At 37.1% G+C, this 17,315-nt stretch overlaps 1 protein-coding gene across 2 annotated transcripts in view; it reads left to right on the top strand.

Annotated features, from left to right (window-relative positions):
- Positions 1-4,136: 4,136 nt before the first annotated feature.
- Positions 4,137-17,315, top strand: part of klhl13 (kelch-like family member 13) — a 38,545-nt gene continuing 25,366 nt past the window's right edge. The window contains exons 1-2 of one of the 2 annotated variants that reach the window (XM_059351459.1): positions 4,137-4,203; positions 6,155-6,226. In XM_059351459.1, the coding sequence (XP_059207442.1) occupies positions 6,174-6,226 (53 nt within the window). In that variant the 5' untranslated portion in view covers positions 4,137-4,203; positions 6,155-6,173. Of the gene's footprint in view, positions 4,204-6,154; positions 6,227-10,267; positions 10,744-17,315 lie in introns of those variants that run through there. The other variant, XM_059351458.1, reaches the window with a different exon arrangement.

The following is a 17,315-nucleotide window of genomic DNA, read 5'->3' on the forward strand; positions in this document are numbered from 1 at the left end:
AATCTGAAAATTCTCCATCAATAAGATACTGGATTAATCAAACTTGTGTCTTACTGCACACGTGGAAAGATATTATACAGTGTGAGGGGAAACTGTGTTTACATTACTTTTAAAATGAAAAACAGAATTATAATAATTTATTGTAAATATTGCTTTCCTTATCTTGTTATCTTTTTTTCTGATGGTTGCTTTGGCAATATATACATTGTTACGTCATGCCAATAAAGCCAATTGAATTGAATTGAAATTGAATTGAATTGTATTGAATTGAATTGAATTGAATTGAATTGAATTGAATTGAATTGAATTGAATTGGAAAGCATGCAGCCTTTGGAGAAATCTGGGGCCCCTTCATAGAAATTCTGCCTTCTCTCGATTTGTCGATTTTTGACCGTGATGGTGTGAGCCTTCCTGGATCAACTTCAAACTAGCTCTCTGCAGGCCCTTCTTGTATAACTTTCTCATTGAGATATTCGTTGTGAGTAGAGTGTAGATTTATGGGAGTATGTGTAAACTGTTTATATAGATTGTGTAGGTATAAAATTTAAGGAAATTGAGAGCCATACAAGGGAAGAGGGTGGGATCGCTCTTTATTTATTTATTTATTTATTTATTTTCATTTTATTTATTTTCATTTTATTTATTTTCATTTTATTTATTTTCATTTTATTTATTTTCATTTTATTTATTTTCATTTTATTCTTCCTTGTTTAAAAAAAATCACTATCCTTGTACGGTGTGTCTGTAAAGTTATGCATTTGTTTATTCTCCTTTTGTAAAATACGAGTTCCAATGTGACAAACTGTAGATGCTTACTGTACACTATGACCATACTGTAAGAGTTTTTTCGTTAATAAAAACAAATCTTTAAAAAAAAAAAAAGAGAGAGGTTTTTGGGAGAAACTAGGGATAGGCTGTTATTTGACATGGGATGCTGAGTTTTATTTAGGAGATTTTCATTAAATCCAAAGAATACACAAGCAATAACAAAAAAGAAACAAAAAAAGAAAATGCACGAGGTACATACTGTATATATATAAAAAGGGTTAAAAAAGGGTGTCCATACATGGGGGCAGTTTTAAACAGTTTTGACCAGAGGTGACTTAATGCACAGTGCTATTGCAGCAAGCAGAAATTAGTTCTTTTACCTATTGGTGGGAATAAGTCTGAATAAGTATGTGAGAGAATGTGCTCTGCTGTTCCTACAGGAGGAGGTGGAGAGGGTAGTCCAGGTTATCCATCTAAGGCTGAAAAGCTAATAACTAAAACCAGTGCAGTGCAGAGCATCACTGATACTGGATTTTCGAGACGAATACAAATATACATAATCTTAGGGCTGTCGCCAGTTTTTCAGACTTTCACTGCATGATTATAGTGCCCAAAGGATTCACGATAACAATATTATCATCTGTAGAAATAATAATAAAAATGCTATCAGTGAAATTGATTGGAACACTCACAATATTAGTGTTAAGACTAGAGAGATAGCCTCTAACCATAACTGTACAAGAGCTTACTCAAAGAATAATTGCAATGATAGTAATAAGGCGAGCAGATGAATAAATAAACAAAAAATCAACAAGGCCTAACACCTGCCATCAAATAGGATTTAAGAGTTGTTGGATTATTTACACAGGTTTGTCATATGTTCTATATTAACATGGTTCCGCAACACCCCTTATATAATGATAATTTTTTAACAAGAATGTCAATGAAATATATATATATTTATATCTCTCTCTCTCCCCCCTCTCTTTCTCTCTCTCTCTCTCTCTCTCTCTCTCTCTCTCTCTATATATATATATATATATATATATATATATATATTAGCCATATTATAACATATAACAATCTATTTAACATGCAACAATCTATATTCATTCATGTGCAATATTATTAATAACATTCAATAGCAGCCATGCAAGTATATTTCTGTATGTTTATAATTTTTTTTATATATATATCTTTGTAACTTCTGTATCTTAAGCTGTTGTGATGACTAAAATACCCCTCTGAGGAATAAATAAAGTATTATGTTTTTAATATGTATTGCATGTGCTAAAACTGTCTGAAAATATTAGACATGCTGATTAATTCTTTAATCTATGTATCTATCCATTCATTATTATGTATTCATTATCATAGCTTCCTTAATCCACTCTTACCCTTTACTCTATACCGCAGAATCTTGCTGAGTCACTGTTTTAGTTGACATGGACCTTGCACTGGTCATGCATCAATACTTATTTCACAGTTTAAACACAGCCTCCTTCTCTGCCAGGCTCCGGCTCTTCATGTACATTAAAGCTCCTCATATCTTTTACATTCTGCCTATCCTCTCTGAAAATGTCATGCATATTTAAAGCTTTATTCAGCTTCTCTCTGCTACACTTGTAACCCCAGGCCACTCACAGTGATAATCAAAACATGTTTTTAAAATGAATAATGATGCAGAAAAAAATAAATCTGGAATGTGTGTGGGGAATCATTAATTATATTAGAAAGTGTAATTACATGCTACTGGTGGGTGCTTCTCTAACAGCCAGTGCAACTCATGAGGTGAGAATTTGTTAGTAAAACATGCACATTAATTAGCAGCTGCAGGTCCCATTCATTCACACATAACATAGGCAGGCACTTCCAACTCTAGAGTAGCCAACAGTTCAGGAAAATTACCATTGAATTTTAAGTGTGTTCAAAAACACTCTTTGTTCCAGATCAATGCGTCAGTTGATTAATAATGAGATTGAAATTTAATTGATGATTGTAGAGGACAAAAAGGTGGCGCTGGTAAAGTAGTGATTATTGAAAGAGCCTTTAATGATCGCATACATTAATTTGTTTTGGTGGTATTACAGACTGTAGTTTTTTTGAATATTATCAAGCATGGATTGAATGTGAATAGAACCATTTAATTATCCTCAACCATGTTTCAATGTTGGTACGTGTAAATAAAGCCCAAAGTCACAGTCAGTTTTGCATCACAAGGTTACATTTTGAGCAGCAGGCTTTGGTTATGAACTAATTTACCATGTTATATATATTTTTTTAGTAAACCTATCAATGAATAACAACAAACAAATGCTATTGCAAAAATGCAAAATGTGATTTAATGGGTGTAGCTGGTGTAAAGATACTGAAACTTCTTCAGCATTAACAACATTCAAAGGGCACTATTAGATGAATAAATAAATATATGTCAGTCAGACTTGTTTGCTTGTGGCATCAAAACAGCATTCTAGATTTTTTCTTTATACAAACAATGAATGAGTAAGTTAAGTAAAAGGGGTCACCCATAAGGTGTAACTCACAAAGATTCATCATCTGCTGTTTAGATCTGGGGAGCAGTTTAGCCTATTTTACATCATGGTTGTGCTGCATTTTGTTTACTTGTCTGTCATTGGCTCATATTTTCTCACCCTAATAACTAACCATTGTTTATTTCGAAAACATGAAAAAGGCATTGATTTTTATGATCAATCTCATGATCCTGCTTTATAAATTTCACATGCACAAGTCTTAATTTGCTGAAAGTTTTTCGACTTGATTACATTAATGCAGTTTCTGGAACATGTAAACAATACGAAAAACAATACAAATGCATATAATTACATATAAAATAATAATAATAATAATAATAATAATAATAATAATAATAATAATAATAATAATAATAATAATAGGACACTATATAAATACATACATATACATGCATTAAATATATACACATCATATACATAAATACTTGCATGGCTACTTTAATGTCTAATATTAAATCCAAAAAGTCCTACTCCTGATTTTGTTAAAAACAAAACAAAACATATGCACAAAGGTTTTCATGAGTCCTGCTTTGCCCCAAAGACTGTGTCCTTGTTATATTATTTTTTTCAAAGTAAGTATTCTAAATTAGCATGATTGATCGCTGTCCAAGCAAAGCAAGACAGACTTTTGTTTCGGGGGTACAAAATCTTCACAGAAAGACGACTCCTCTTTAGAAACACTTTATTTAGTAACGGAAGTTTTGAGCCAATGAGAAAAGATTGCCATACTCTTCCGCCAATGGAAAGTTCGGATGCTTCGGCTCTTCTAGTAAGCGACGATCTGATTGGATAAAACCAGGAAGGAGGCTCCAGTGGTATAAGTGGATTTGAGGGGCTTGGAAGGAAAACAAGGACGCTAGTTAACGTTATCTCGTTGCTCAAGGTATGGAATCTGCTATTTAAAAGTTTATAGAATGTATTTAATATAGACACAGTGATTAAAATAGAATAGGTAGTATATTGAGCTCAACAAACGCCAGGTTGACAGGTAGTCAGAGTCATATGTTGGTGGTGGCAAACCGACCAACCAGACTAACGTTAACTAATAACTAACCCAACTAACTCGTGTTAAGACCCCCGCTTTTTGACGCTGTCGTTAGTTAAGCTAACATAGTTAACTGACGGTGTTTTACAGCAACTAATTAAACTGCCATATAGTCGGCTTGTCCTGATCTAGCCTTATATTTAAGCTAGCCAATGTTAAGGTTGAAGGGGCTAGCATGGCTAGTTAGCAGTAGCCTGTTCCCCCTGGAGGTGTGAGGCTGTGTTGAAGCGACATGGCCACAAAACTGGCAAAGCTCCTGTTTGACAGCTTTGCCTCTTTTTGACAGTGTTGCTGCTTTTTCTGACTAAATAAACGCTAACATTTGAAGTTGGGATAGCCAAAGCCGATGCTAGCAAGCTAGTGAGCTACCTCGCCGTGGACTTAGTTTCTCTCTACATGTAACACACTTGGCTTAATAAAGGACTAACCTCTCCAACTTCATGCCTGTCTGAGAGCACTTTACACATACAAGCTGGCATCTCCATCATTTTTCTGGCATCGAAGTCGTTTGTGTCTTTATAGCAACAAGAACCAAACTATTAGCGTAGGAAACTTAAAAGTATCCAACTTCACCTGCTGATATTATTTTTAAACATTGTGACATCACTGTACGCCTTTATTTTTTTTATTTATTTAACCTTTATTTAACCAGGTTTTGTCCCATTGAGATCCAAGATCTCTTTTTCAAGGGAGACCTGGCCAAGAACGGCAGCACATAGAACGTTTCAACACATAGTCACAAACATTGGTCAACAATACAAATACATACAAAAACAATTGAATTGAAAAAAATGGTTAAAAGAGTTTGCACTTAAATAAAACATCTACACTCCTGAAGTCTGGATGTGATGGAATTTAACATGGATTTGAAAACATTTAGTGATATCAGGCTTTGGAGTTTGAGCTCTTGTTGCAATAAGTTCCAAGTATTCGGAGCTGAAAATCTAAAAGCTTTCTTCCCTAACTCTGTTCTTTATTCTACTTTACTAGCTGAACTTCAAAAATACAAGGAAGATTGTTCTGTCAAGTGACACACAAGGTGGATATTTTTAGCCTCAATTAGCCTAGTTCTGGGTAAAGCAACAAGTTAGAAATATGATGCAACTGTCACATTTCAGCTGGGGATGGGGATCAAGAAACTCCCATACATCTCGCCTTAAACTTCTCTGTTAAACAGACACATTATTTACATCCAAAATGAATATGATTGCAAATATATTTACATTGCTATGATTATACCCCACTCTGAGAAGTAATGCCACAGGCTGTGTACAACTTAAGTCCGTCTTTCTGGATAAACTTGAAAACAAATGTACTGGTCTGGTGCCGTTATTGGACATATTCAGACAATTTTAAAACTTTCTAATGTGTATGCTATGGTTGGCATTTCTATTTAGTTGTCCATTTAAGTTGTAGAAAAGGAACGTTTGGATGTGTGTTTACATTTTAGACTGTGTGCAGCTGTAAATTAGTGTTACTTGTGACGTGTAGTACAGTAATGATTTTGTTTTATCTTTTTGGAGAAAAGGGCTAAGGATTGACGAGAGGTTTCTCAGTGACACTCATAAGGCAATAAATTGTGTGTAAAATGGTGTGCATACTGTAGAACATTAAAAAAGGAAGTTCTGTTAAAAGAGCAGAAATAAAACTGTCTTGCAAGTGCTGAATAAAAAAGTGTATACATGTACCAGCTTTATCTTTTTTTTTTAATCTAAGTGAGCTAAAAAGATTGTTTTATCAGAGAAAATGTTCATTCAAATGTTAAAAATGCCATGTTTTTTTTTTTTAGGTGTGGTTTTGGTGAGGGTATGGAGCACCCTGTACACAGAGGGGAGACGATGCCCATCGGACTACATGACAGGTAATGTGTAATTAATTATTTCGCTAGCAACCGTTAATGTGTATCATAAACTATCCCCAACATTTAAGGAGCTGTTAACCGACAATATTATCTACAACCAGGAATAAATGACTTATTTAAAGAAAAAAAAAGAAGAAGCTGTTTTTTACTTAGGAGTGTTGGTTGTCCATTCTTAAATTGTATACAGTGCAGCAGTTATCAGCCCTGCAGTCAGTCCGGGCTCGGAAATGGCTTCCACCTGGAATTGGTGGCGTTAATCAGGTAATCCCTGATTAGATTGTAAGAAAGAAAAGCAGCAGAGCTGTGTGACCAGGGTTGAGAACCTAAGAGTCTTACCAGAGTGTCACCCATTGACTTGAAAGATATTGCAGTGTTTCTGCTACATTAATTCAGCTGTGGGAGTTTTTCATGCCTGACTGGCTTGGGCATAATTTTCCCATGTAAACAAATAAATGTTGTTACGAGCTGAGCGGGGAGCTGCACTATGAAGAGGGTTTGACATACCTTGGGTATCTTTTGGTTATCTGGCATCACTTAACCTCACCACTTAACTGCCACATTCATGCTAAGTGGTCCTACAACTGTGGTTATCAACTCTGTAAGTGAACCCAGGGTTTACCATGTGTGGGATGAGCGCACTCACATGAAAGTGGTGGAGTTTGCGGCATACGACCAATTACAAACGGGAAGAAGTCTACTTATGTTCACAAATGAAGAAAAGCAAGCCAGTTACAGCTGCTAAATACAGGAAAAACAGCTGGTAACAAAATAAATTGCTGACTGTGTGAATGTATAAGTTAATAGACTTTTTATGTCACTGCAAACAAGTTAACAGGGGCACAAACATTCAGACCAAGGTGCTGGACAGAAAAAGATTGGAAAAATATTTTGATGCTCAAAACATCACTGTGTGGTTATTAATTAAATATTTTAAAGCATCTTTTTTGAAGATGTGTTGTTAGGTGCATTCTTATACCCTGTATGTATTTTAGGTTTGTTCTTCTCCACAGTTAACCCTTAAGTTATCTCACATTAGCAAATCCTGCTTTGTAGTATGTGGCCCTGATGTGGGAGGTCAATTTGCATAACAAAACTGTATAGAATCATGTACTTTATACTCAATTTAAAACAGAATATCACCAAATAATGTGAAGTTAGGTAATAGCATAATCATACCAGTATTAAGCCTATGACTTCAAGTATGACAGAAAACGACAGATGGGGCGACACATTTTGTTAAGTTTTCTGGAGTTGGCTGCAAAGGAATATTAGTTATACAATGATGAAGCTGCAGTAGAGCTGAGAGTAAGATAAATAAAGAACATACATGAACTTTGGTTTAATTATGATTATAACGGTTCATTATCTCGCATTAGGATAAACAAAAACTCCTTTTTACTGCATTTCAGCTATGATTGTGCATACTCAAACACATGACTGTCAGAAAGAAATATTGCATAATTTAAAACCTTCTCTACAGGTTCCTTAATTCTGGGACTTGTTTGTTCATCTTAGACATAGATTTCTCCAATAAACGATGACTGGTTTGTTTATGTGGTAATTACTTTTGCGATATTTAATGAGATAAAATATGAGAGTTGAGATTTTTACGCAGAAGACAAAAACAAGCAAGATGCCAGCAAGTTAAAGTATAGCCTGGTTTCAAATTATGAGTGTAGTTACAAGATCAGACAACATTTATTGACTTTTACTGATTATGTGTGTTGGTTTTTCTTGATTACTTGTGTAGGTAGTACTAAATGACTTCTTGGAATTAGACCTGCATGTTGAAATACTAGGGAAAGTTTGATCCAATCTGCTGGCAAAGAATCTCCTTTACTCGTGAGGAGAGTTTGTGACTGTGTGGAGGTGGATGAGACACTACACCAACTGGATGGGCAGTTATGGAACATAAATAACAAATGCAAGAATAAACTGTTGGCAAGTTTGAATGAATGAAAGGAGCATAATTCAGTTTAATCAGTTCTCACTCGGTTTATTGTTGTATTTATTTAGTTGTACATAAAAATATTTACACTTACTGCAGTGCTATTTCAGGAATTGTTTGAGCATCATCACAGTAATATAGTCGAACTGTGGATAACAGGTGTAGCAGAGAGCTTTGATAGCAGAGAGGAAATGACTGCTGCCCTTGCAGTAGAGGCAAGGTCATTCTGCCATTTACTGTGTAAGCTGGGAACGAGAGTGGTGGAGGCCTGAAGGTGTGATGACAAGGTTGTTATGAGGATAGAGCTGCAGGTGGAAGCAGCTTGTGCTCTCATGAAACATTTTCCGTAACAGCTGGACAGGCTTGACCATTTGTAGTTGCTATGATCTGATGGTGATTTAAACTTGGGGATCGTTGGAATAACATGGAAAGTGCTGTGGGCTACTGTTCTTTATCAGTGCTGTTTGGTACACTTTTTTGTGATTGTGTATCCTTTTCTGTGGGTGCCATTACTTCATTACTACTACTTATTTGACTCGCACTGCTGTCACTGGCCTCTTTGATGCTGGTTGCTCTGGGATTTCATTCAGTTTAAAAGCTTCACTTTTACCTAAAATGACCTTGTTATTACATCAGGAGTTGATGTTTCTTAATCACTTTCACAATAATCCAACAAATCTAATTGATTTGATAAAAGTGGGGTAAGATGACGGGCATGACAACTTCTGTTTTCAGGGAGATATGATTTATTTTCTCTTTTTCTACTTCCCACATCAGGTAAAGTGTTGTGCTCTCATCAGCTAAAACCCTCTTAAATTTTTTTTACACTTTTTTTTCACTAAAGGGTTTAAAAGGAGTGTTGATGGGGCATTCTGGAGGCCTAGGAGTTAAGGCGTCAGTATTCTTATATGAACTCTTTTCCAGCATAACCTGACCATGAGCTGCAAATCTGGCCATGGAGATTTGTTGCATAATTTAGGAGAAATTTCTCATACCAGAGCTAACTAGGGCTAATTGGAAAGTTTAGTGGAGAAACATATACAGTGATATTGGTGTACAGCTAAGCAGTTGTGTGATATCAGTTCATCATCAGATATCCGATAGATTTTTTGTTCAATAACCAATCACCAGTCTAGGGGTGCAATGATATACCGGTATTGACAATTACCATGATATTTAAAAAAAAAAAAAAAAAAAGTCATGTAAAAAGAACAATATAAGGCTATATAATAACAAGACATGCAATCTATTTAAATGCACAGCTGTACGTTAGGGTAGGCCAGCCTGTTAAGTTATATTTTGGGAATTTTTAGTGGCAGATATACAGAGTGAAAGGGGGAAACAGAGGGGAAGATCTGCAGGAAATGACTCCAAACTGGTTTCAAACCCCTGCCCGCTGCTTTGCAAGGACTAAGCTTTAGTGGTAAACGCACTACCAGTGGCAGGTCAAACCACTGACAATCTACTCTTTGCCTTGGTGAGACTCTTATTGCTTTACATTGATTGCACTCAGGCTGACTATGGCTGGTTCTACCCATGAATGTTCCAGAAAAATTTTAATTTATCCCTCTGTTTATTTTGTTCTGCCGAAGCACAAAACACAGCCATGTCCAATAATGATGAGTAGAAAAAGCCTATAAGTTAAGTAGATTTTATCAGTAGGATTTTGTCAGCATGTTTTTAGAATTATCAGTTAATTCGCATTTGTCGGTCTCCAAGTCTTAAAACTTGGCATACCATGGTGACAAGACATATGGTGAAAAGAATCATACAAATTTCAATAATGTGGTATTTCACTACTACATTCATTAAAAAAGTATGTAATATAGTGTTCCAATCGTCCTGTGAAAAATAATTGATGAACCTGAAACACACATTTGAACCCATAATGAATAACTGGGCTTGTATCTTGTAAATTTAATTAAATTTCCTAAAATGAAATTGAAACAAATCCCAGAGAATCCACAAAATCACAAGTTTAATCCTCGAGGACTGCAAATGTGTTTGGTTCGAAAGAACTGAATTGTTTAAATATCTTTTTTTTTTTTCTCTTTCTTCTACTCCTTCATCTTCATTCCAATTTTTTTTCAAAGCAAGTCCAGGAATGTAATCACAACTCCTTTAACAAGGTGGCACTGTTGCTCAGCTCCTGGGCTGTTCACAAACCCTGAAAGGGTGATGGGAAGGCTGGGCTTCTCCCCCCTCCTACCACGAGACAACCGTGAATGCAGCAGGGCAAGCAGTCGTGGTGGATGCAATCTATTGGCTTCTCGGTGCTGCCGCTAAAGTCACAACCCTGACTGTAGCCTGCACTGCCTCTACCAGTGTATTTCTGTAGCTGCTGCCGCTGCTGCTCTCCCTCCCCCTTAAATGGTGTGGGCAGAGTGGGATGGAAGACTGCATTGGAAACCTTTTCGTGGAAATGGTCTTTGCTGTTGGTATTGCTGTAGCACCATTCTGGTGACAACAACATGCCGTTAAAATGGAAAAGCGGTTCGCCTGTCAGCTGGAAATTCCCAGTGCCAGTTCTTAAGACATCCAGGTCCTCACCCCTTTCGCCTGCCTACATGTGAGTAACCGCTAACTAGCATTCTCATTATGTGACAATGTATATGGAGATGTATTTGCTTGCTTTTTTAGTTTTTTATTTTGTTAATTTTTTTCTCAATTATTGTGGCACCATTATTTTTTTGTTGCAGCCCTAATTAGGTAGAACGCATTTTACCCTCATAGTGTGTCAGGAGATATGCCTTGTCCAGCATGCATTTTATGGTTCGCTGGCAGAATGCTTCGCTCTTAGGCAGAAAGACTCATTTTGCCGCTAGTCTGGACATGGCAAGCACCACATCCCCGACTCTTGCCCTCTCCCTGTGGCTATGTTTATTTGGGAACAGGGACTCAGCAGCTTGGGAGGAGCCTGCCTTTGTCAGGATGTCTGGCGTGCCCTGGTTTAGAAGCTATTGTCATCTGCTACTGTTCAGGAGGGGGGGAGGGTAGAATGGAAGTGCCTCTCATAGCCTTTCGCCATCCTCTCCCTTTACCCCCTATTCCCAATCTCTGCTGAAATGGACAAGTGTCTTGTTTGACTTTTGTGACATGGCTTTGGCCTACAGAGAGTGAAAACCAAAATTAGGGGGGGAACACAGTTTTAATGGAAGGCTAGGGTAGCTAATAGCCTAAAGGTAATTTTAAAAAGCCTAACAAGGCTTACTTAGATGGATTTTTACAAAATTGGATTCGTGTAGTATCCAGTTGTCATGCAGCTTTACTTATAAGCTTAAGAGCTTAATTTTGCTAGTTTTCAGAAATGTTTATTTTAACATTACTGCATCACAGCAATATAAATCTTTGCTATAATCTCAGTGACATGGCTGCAACATGGCTAATATTTAATGCACAAAAATATGAACATTTACCACAAAGCCATCACCTTAAAGTGAACCTAAAAGAATTCTTGACTAAATTGTGTGACTTGGCTCTTTACAAAATGACGTGACGAATGCTTCACTATTGGCGTTATTGACTTGGTAATTATGGTTATAATCTTCACTTAAACAGGGTCGTTTAGCCGTAATACCCTGTTTCATACACACACGCACACAAACACACATTCACACCTGGAAGCTGTCCAGTACAACCAGTCTTATCTGTTGTCCACATAGCAGCTCCACTGGGGCAGTTGTGGGGTTAAGGGCCTTGCTCAAGGGCACCTTAGTGGTTGAAAGGCTGTTTTTTCACCTCCCTATCCATCTTTACCCAGACAGTCTGTAGTTCATACATACAACCTTCGAGTTATTTTAGCTTCACAACTAACCCTGTAGGACAGGATCCATAATCATTGTTCCAAAAACATGATTTAATACATAATTTAGTGAAATCATAAGATGAAATTTCTATGTAACTCTCCATCTTGCCCATGAACATTTGAATAATTTCACTCCGCATATATGTTCACTGTGCGCCTCACATAGTTTTGGGTTGTTGACATGTGAAAAAAATAAAATAAAGCAGCACAAGGTAAGGCCAAAGTGGGAGCATAGATGCTAAAAATGTTTTTGTTACTGGTAAATATTTTTCATTGACAAGGACCTCTTGGAGAAATTGTTTTTCATGTAGTTCTGAAGAAGTAGTAACTCAGCAAATACTTCAGAATTTAAATAGTCATAGACCTTCCATGTGTGGTACATTTATGTGTGCTGTATTATATGTACATCTCATGAACTTAAGTATTTTTGACTTTATGACTGTATATTGGCCCGTCTGTACTCCATGTGCTCATTATTTACTTATTTTTAACACTTGACATTGAACAAAAGCACAAAGAGGATCTTCACACCAGCATGTCTGCATAACTTTTGAAGGATTAAGACAACTCTCCCAATGGAAAGCCAAGGACAAGAGCGTATCAAGTGTACATAAGTGGCAGCCAATGGTGCTTGCAGTCTTCAAAGGAGATTGTGCACACGCACTAGCAAGTGAAGCATATTCGAGCCTTGAGGCTCCGCCTTACTCCGCCCAGTGTGGCTGTGCCCCACCAGACCACTTACTATTTTGAAACGTGTATATAGTAAGCTGTGTTTTTAGATGGGCTGATATAGGGCCACCAATTATAGGTTACTCTGTGGCCAGGCAGAAGTCTCTCTTTATAGGCTGTTTCTGTGCCACCTCTGTCCGTTTGGCTTTAGAGACATTTTAATTTGGTGTGATGCTCGGATCATCTTTGTCTCTGTGTCCAAAGCAGAATGATGGAGGTCGCAGGAGAGAGTTTTTGTATTATCCAACCTACTGTACATAATGTGTGAGGAATTAGGATTTGTTTTCACATTGTGCTTGCATGTTTTGAAACCGCCCTAATCTATATATAGATTGGTGAACTGCCTGTGGTGCAGATTTCATGCTAGCAATGGATGGTTAAGGTTCACTGACAGTAAGCTACGGCCCGTGGAATAATCTTCCACTCACTAGAATGTCATTGGGTTTATATTTTATTCCACAAAATGTCCTTGAAAATGAATGCCATCCCTCATCTTACAGTGGTTCAGTACTGAGCGACTCCTGCCTTTAGTTATCACCTCTTGGAGGCGTCATGGTGAGCCAGCAACCTCAACTGTGGCAAAGCTTGTTCGAATCCAGTCGGGGACCTTTAGCATTTAGCACATAAACCTTTTCTCTCGCCCCATGTTCTCTGTCAGTCTTTGTCAACAGTCTCATTCGGTGGGATGGGAGAAAATCAATCCTTCAGTGAAAATGTAAAAAATGAAAAGACATCTTGTACATTTGAACCTTATTAGTTACATATTTTCTGCTGTCCCTTTTTCTGTTAAAAAATTAATTTAACCCTCTTTAAATGCTCATGAAATTGCTTTAGAAATATTTTTAGCATTCAGACTGTAAACCCACCAGTGTGACCACATTAAATTCCTCACAGATTGTATAGCTATAGGTAAAGTGAAAGCTTTGAGAGTCTGTTTGACAGAGTTTTGTGAGTGCAGATGCTTCACATGTCTCATGTGGCTGTCAAATCCTTCTGCTGAATCCCCTGTGCTGCTGCTATGAGACGCTGGTTGCAATCTCTGAGGTAAATGGCCGGTTAGTTTACTTTCTTTAAGCCTACTTCATAACAAACCTGCATTAATTAGTTTGATCAATTAAACAGTCTGTGCTAAAAAATAATAGGAGCATAATTGATTTGACAGCTGACATCAAACTGAATACGAACTGGGTTTGTGCTGGAGGATTTCATTTACTTTGACTTTGAGCATCATCTGTACAAGAAAGACATTTTTTATGTTTAAAAATGCATAAAGCAGTAGAATTACACCCGAGAGCCTCACCAGATATATCACAATGTGATTTATGTGTTAATTGGACTCAGTCAGGGGATGATATGCCAGCAGAGATGTTAAAACTACAATGCTGCTCTTGGCCAACATACTTTATGATTGTACTCTAATTAAAAAAAAGCTCTCACATTATTGTATAGATAACAGCACAGTTGTAAAAATGCAGCACGCATAACTTGGATAAATATTTGAATATACAGAATCTGTGTCTTTTGGGGCTGTTCGGGGAACTTCTTAATGTATTGTTGGTTTCTTGTCTTATTCTTGCATGTCTTGGCTTCTCCATTTTGTTGAAAAGCGGAGAATAAAGTAGATACTAGTAGTAGAAACCGCATGCTATGAAAGCAACTAGAAGAAACTTTCATTTCATGATTTTGGCGGCCCCTGTGGATAAAAACGGTAGTGTTTCTATGAGCAACAATGCTTCTGTTGTAAAGATCTGGCGAGCATGTGTATTTCTTTTGGAAGTAGATGAAAGAAAAACGCAAACTATTTTAATACAATTTTCATTATCAAATACAGTTGCTTCATAGCGATGAGGTTATGTGTCTATTTGTGGCCATGTAAGATTATTAATTGTAATAAGTAAACTTTGTTTGAGCCACCAATGTAATCGCAATGTATTTCATCACTAAAATAGGCATATTACACACCTGTCTTGATGGAAGAAGGTCAATTCTAGATCGGTTTTGAATCCCACAATTCTCTTGATCTGTTGAATGACCTTCCAAGGTTTCTCTCATGCTCCATCACTGTCCCTTTATAGCTTTCTTGTTGTTGTTATGGCTGATTATGGTGCATGATCAGCCATAACATCATAAGATCGTGTCAAAATGTATCTCTCTTGAAACTGGCTAATGTACTACTCACTGCCAAGCTTTGTCTGGGAAAATGCAAACTAAGGCTCATCCGGTCTACATGCCATTAATCTTTTTTGTCTGTTTCTTAAGGGCAGTTTGACCTCGTGGCAGGCATTAAGAAAAACTATATAGAATTTGCCAGTCATGTAGCTGAAACTTTTGTCCTCAGTATTAAAATGAGATTGTTTCTTAAAAGAAGACATAACTGAATGATTATAATGCACTCTAAATTCCTGGCTAGATAGTCACAGTGATGTAAAACAATATATGATCAATTTCGAAAACATTTTTAATTGAGCTTGCTTATTTGTTTTCTTGAACATAGACTCCTTCTTTCTTAGTACCACATCAGCTAGTGTTTTTAAATGAGTGCCATGTTTTGACATTCATATGTGACCAGTTTGCAGTGTCACACATGCACTCTGCTGCTGTAAAAATGATAAACTATAGAGCATTGTGCTAGGGCTTTTAATTTACCTGCCCTTCGGAATGGACATTACGTTCTTGCTGACTTGTGGCCATTTTATATAAAATGCAAGAGCCACACAGGGACAGTGATCATTTATTTTCATTGAAAGGCCAGAGGGGAGGCACAGGCAGTCTGGCTGGCAGAGCATCAAGTGAGTTCAGTCAGGTGAGACTGTCATGTCTGTGCTCATCACACAAACACACATACACTCACCTACTCAAGGCTGAACTGTGCTGAGGTATGTATGGGTTTTTCCACACAGTTGACCAGTCGGTAGATGTCATTTTGTCTAACAAAAACTGAAACAAAAACCCCTGAGGCATCGCAGAAACCCTATCTAACTGATTTAATAATCTTACTGCTCGTCTTGGCCAAAATATCTGTCCTCACAGGTTTAAGTAATGGATTGGAAAAACAAATCGGCAACAAGTCTACAGCAAAGGTTTCCAAAAATCCTGTCTAGGTAGATCATTTTGAATCCTGACTCCATTAGAAGGTCGGGTCAGAGCTACGTTACCCGTTTGCAGTTTCATCTTTTTACACTTGCTTTGCTTTTTACAGAGGTGTACGGTTCCTTTCCCAATACCTTTGCTTTGCATACATAGTTGCATAGTGTTGTGAATTCAAGGGAATTAAAAAAATGTACCAACCTCAGTATTGCCAACATATTTGATGCAGGATATGCAATTAATTGTGCATCCCTGTAAAGATGGACATATTAAGCCTTTTTATGCACAGCTGTGCCTCTCTACTTATTAAAGTCCAGACAAAATTATGCTGACACGTCCTATTCCCCATTGCTTTGACACATCATTTTTTTTTTTTTTTAATCTAGTCTGAGAATTGAGTCCTTGGGTTCGCGTCTCCTGCTTGGTCTGCATATCGTTAAAAAAAATGGAAGGAGTCTCTGTCTGTTTGTCTGCATGTTTGTCCTTTGATTTTCTTGACAACGGTTCATCTGATCAGCTTCATACATGGTGGGTGTAATGCTGAGGACCCAAAGAAGTGCAGTGTTTAGTGTTAGATCTTGAGGTCTGCAAGACATTTTTATTAGTAGTGCATTAAGTACACACTATGTAGTGTGTTGAGAGGGGGCCCTATTAACCCATTGACGCCTAAAACTGCCTGTAAAACCTCTGGCCGATTTTAAAATCAGCCCCTAAACCCTAAAGTTTTTCTTTAAATTCAACAGAAGTGTCAACGCTTCTACTAAATAATAGATTTTTCAGCCTCTGTAGCAGATAGAAATGAAATTCATAAAGTATTTGAGAGCTTATACAAATACTGCAAAACGACGTATCCGCTTTCCAGGCTTCAATGGGTTAATTGTTGTATTGCTGTATAGCTTGCTCACTATTGCTTGCCAAATTACACTGAAGAATAGATGGCGGGAGAGAGACTAAAGATCTTAAATTGTAGCAAATCTACATTTCAAGTATGAGCAATATAACTTTCGTAATGATTTTGATCCCGGAAATAAGCCGCTCCCAGATAACGAGCTGTTAGCAAACGATGCATATACTCTATTACTTGGGGATGCAACTATGTCATAGCAGGTGTTTTGCTAAGGATACAAAGAGTGAAGTTGTTTAAATGAGCAGTTCTCAAGAAAGCTGAAAACGGCAATATTGGAAGCAAGCAATCAATCGTCCCAATCCAAACAGCCACTGCACTAGTGCTGAATAATTCCACATATCTGAAGTGACTAAACAGTTCAGTGTATTTTTTGGCAATTTGTGAAAAAAGTAATGCAAGCTTTCTTCACAAACTAGTCTCATTTTGGCTATAGTTGTCCTTTTAGTTTACCCATACTCAGCTGGGTCGTGTTCCTTCATACAGCGTCTTTCAGGTTGATTAAGCATTTGGTACATGTTGGACAGATTGTCCGTTCCACCCACATGCAAACACATTCTGAAGCTTGTTTGGCTTAGCCACTTGTGGTGCAGCTTGAAAATGTATTTTTAAAACT

The sequence above is a fragment of the Centropristis striata genome, chromosome 15 (genome assembly GCF_030273125.1).
Source record: "Centropristis striata isolate RG_2023a ecotype Rhode Island chromosome 15, C.striata_1.0, whole genome shotgun sequence".
In the NCBI taxonomy this organism is placed as follows: domain Eukaryota; kingdom Metazoa; phylum Chordata; class Actinopteri; order Perciformes; family Serranidae; genus Centropristis; species Centropristis striata.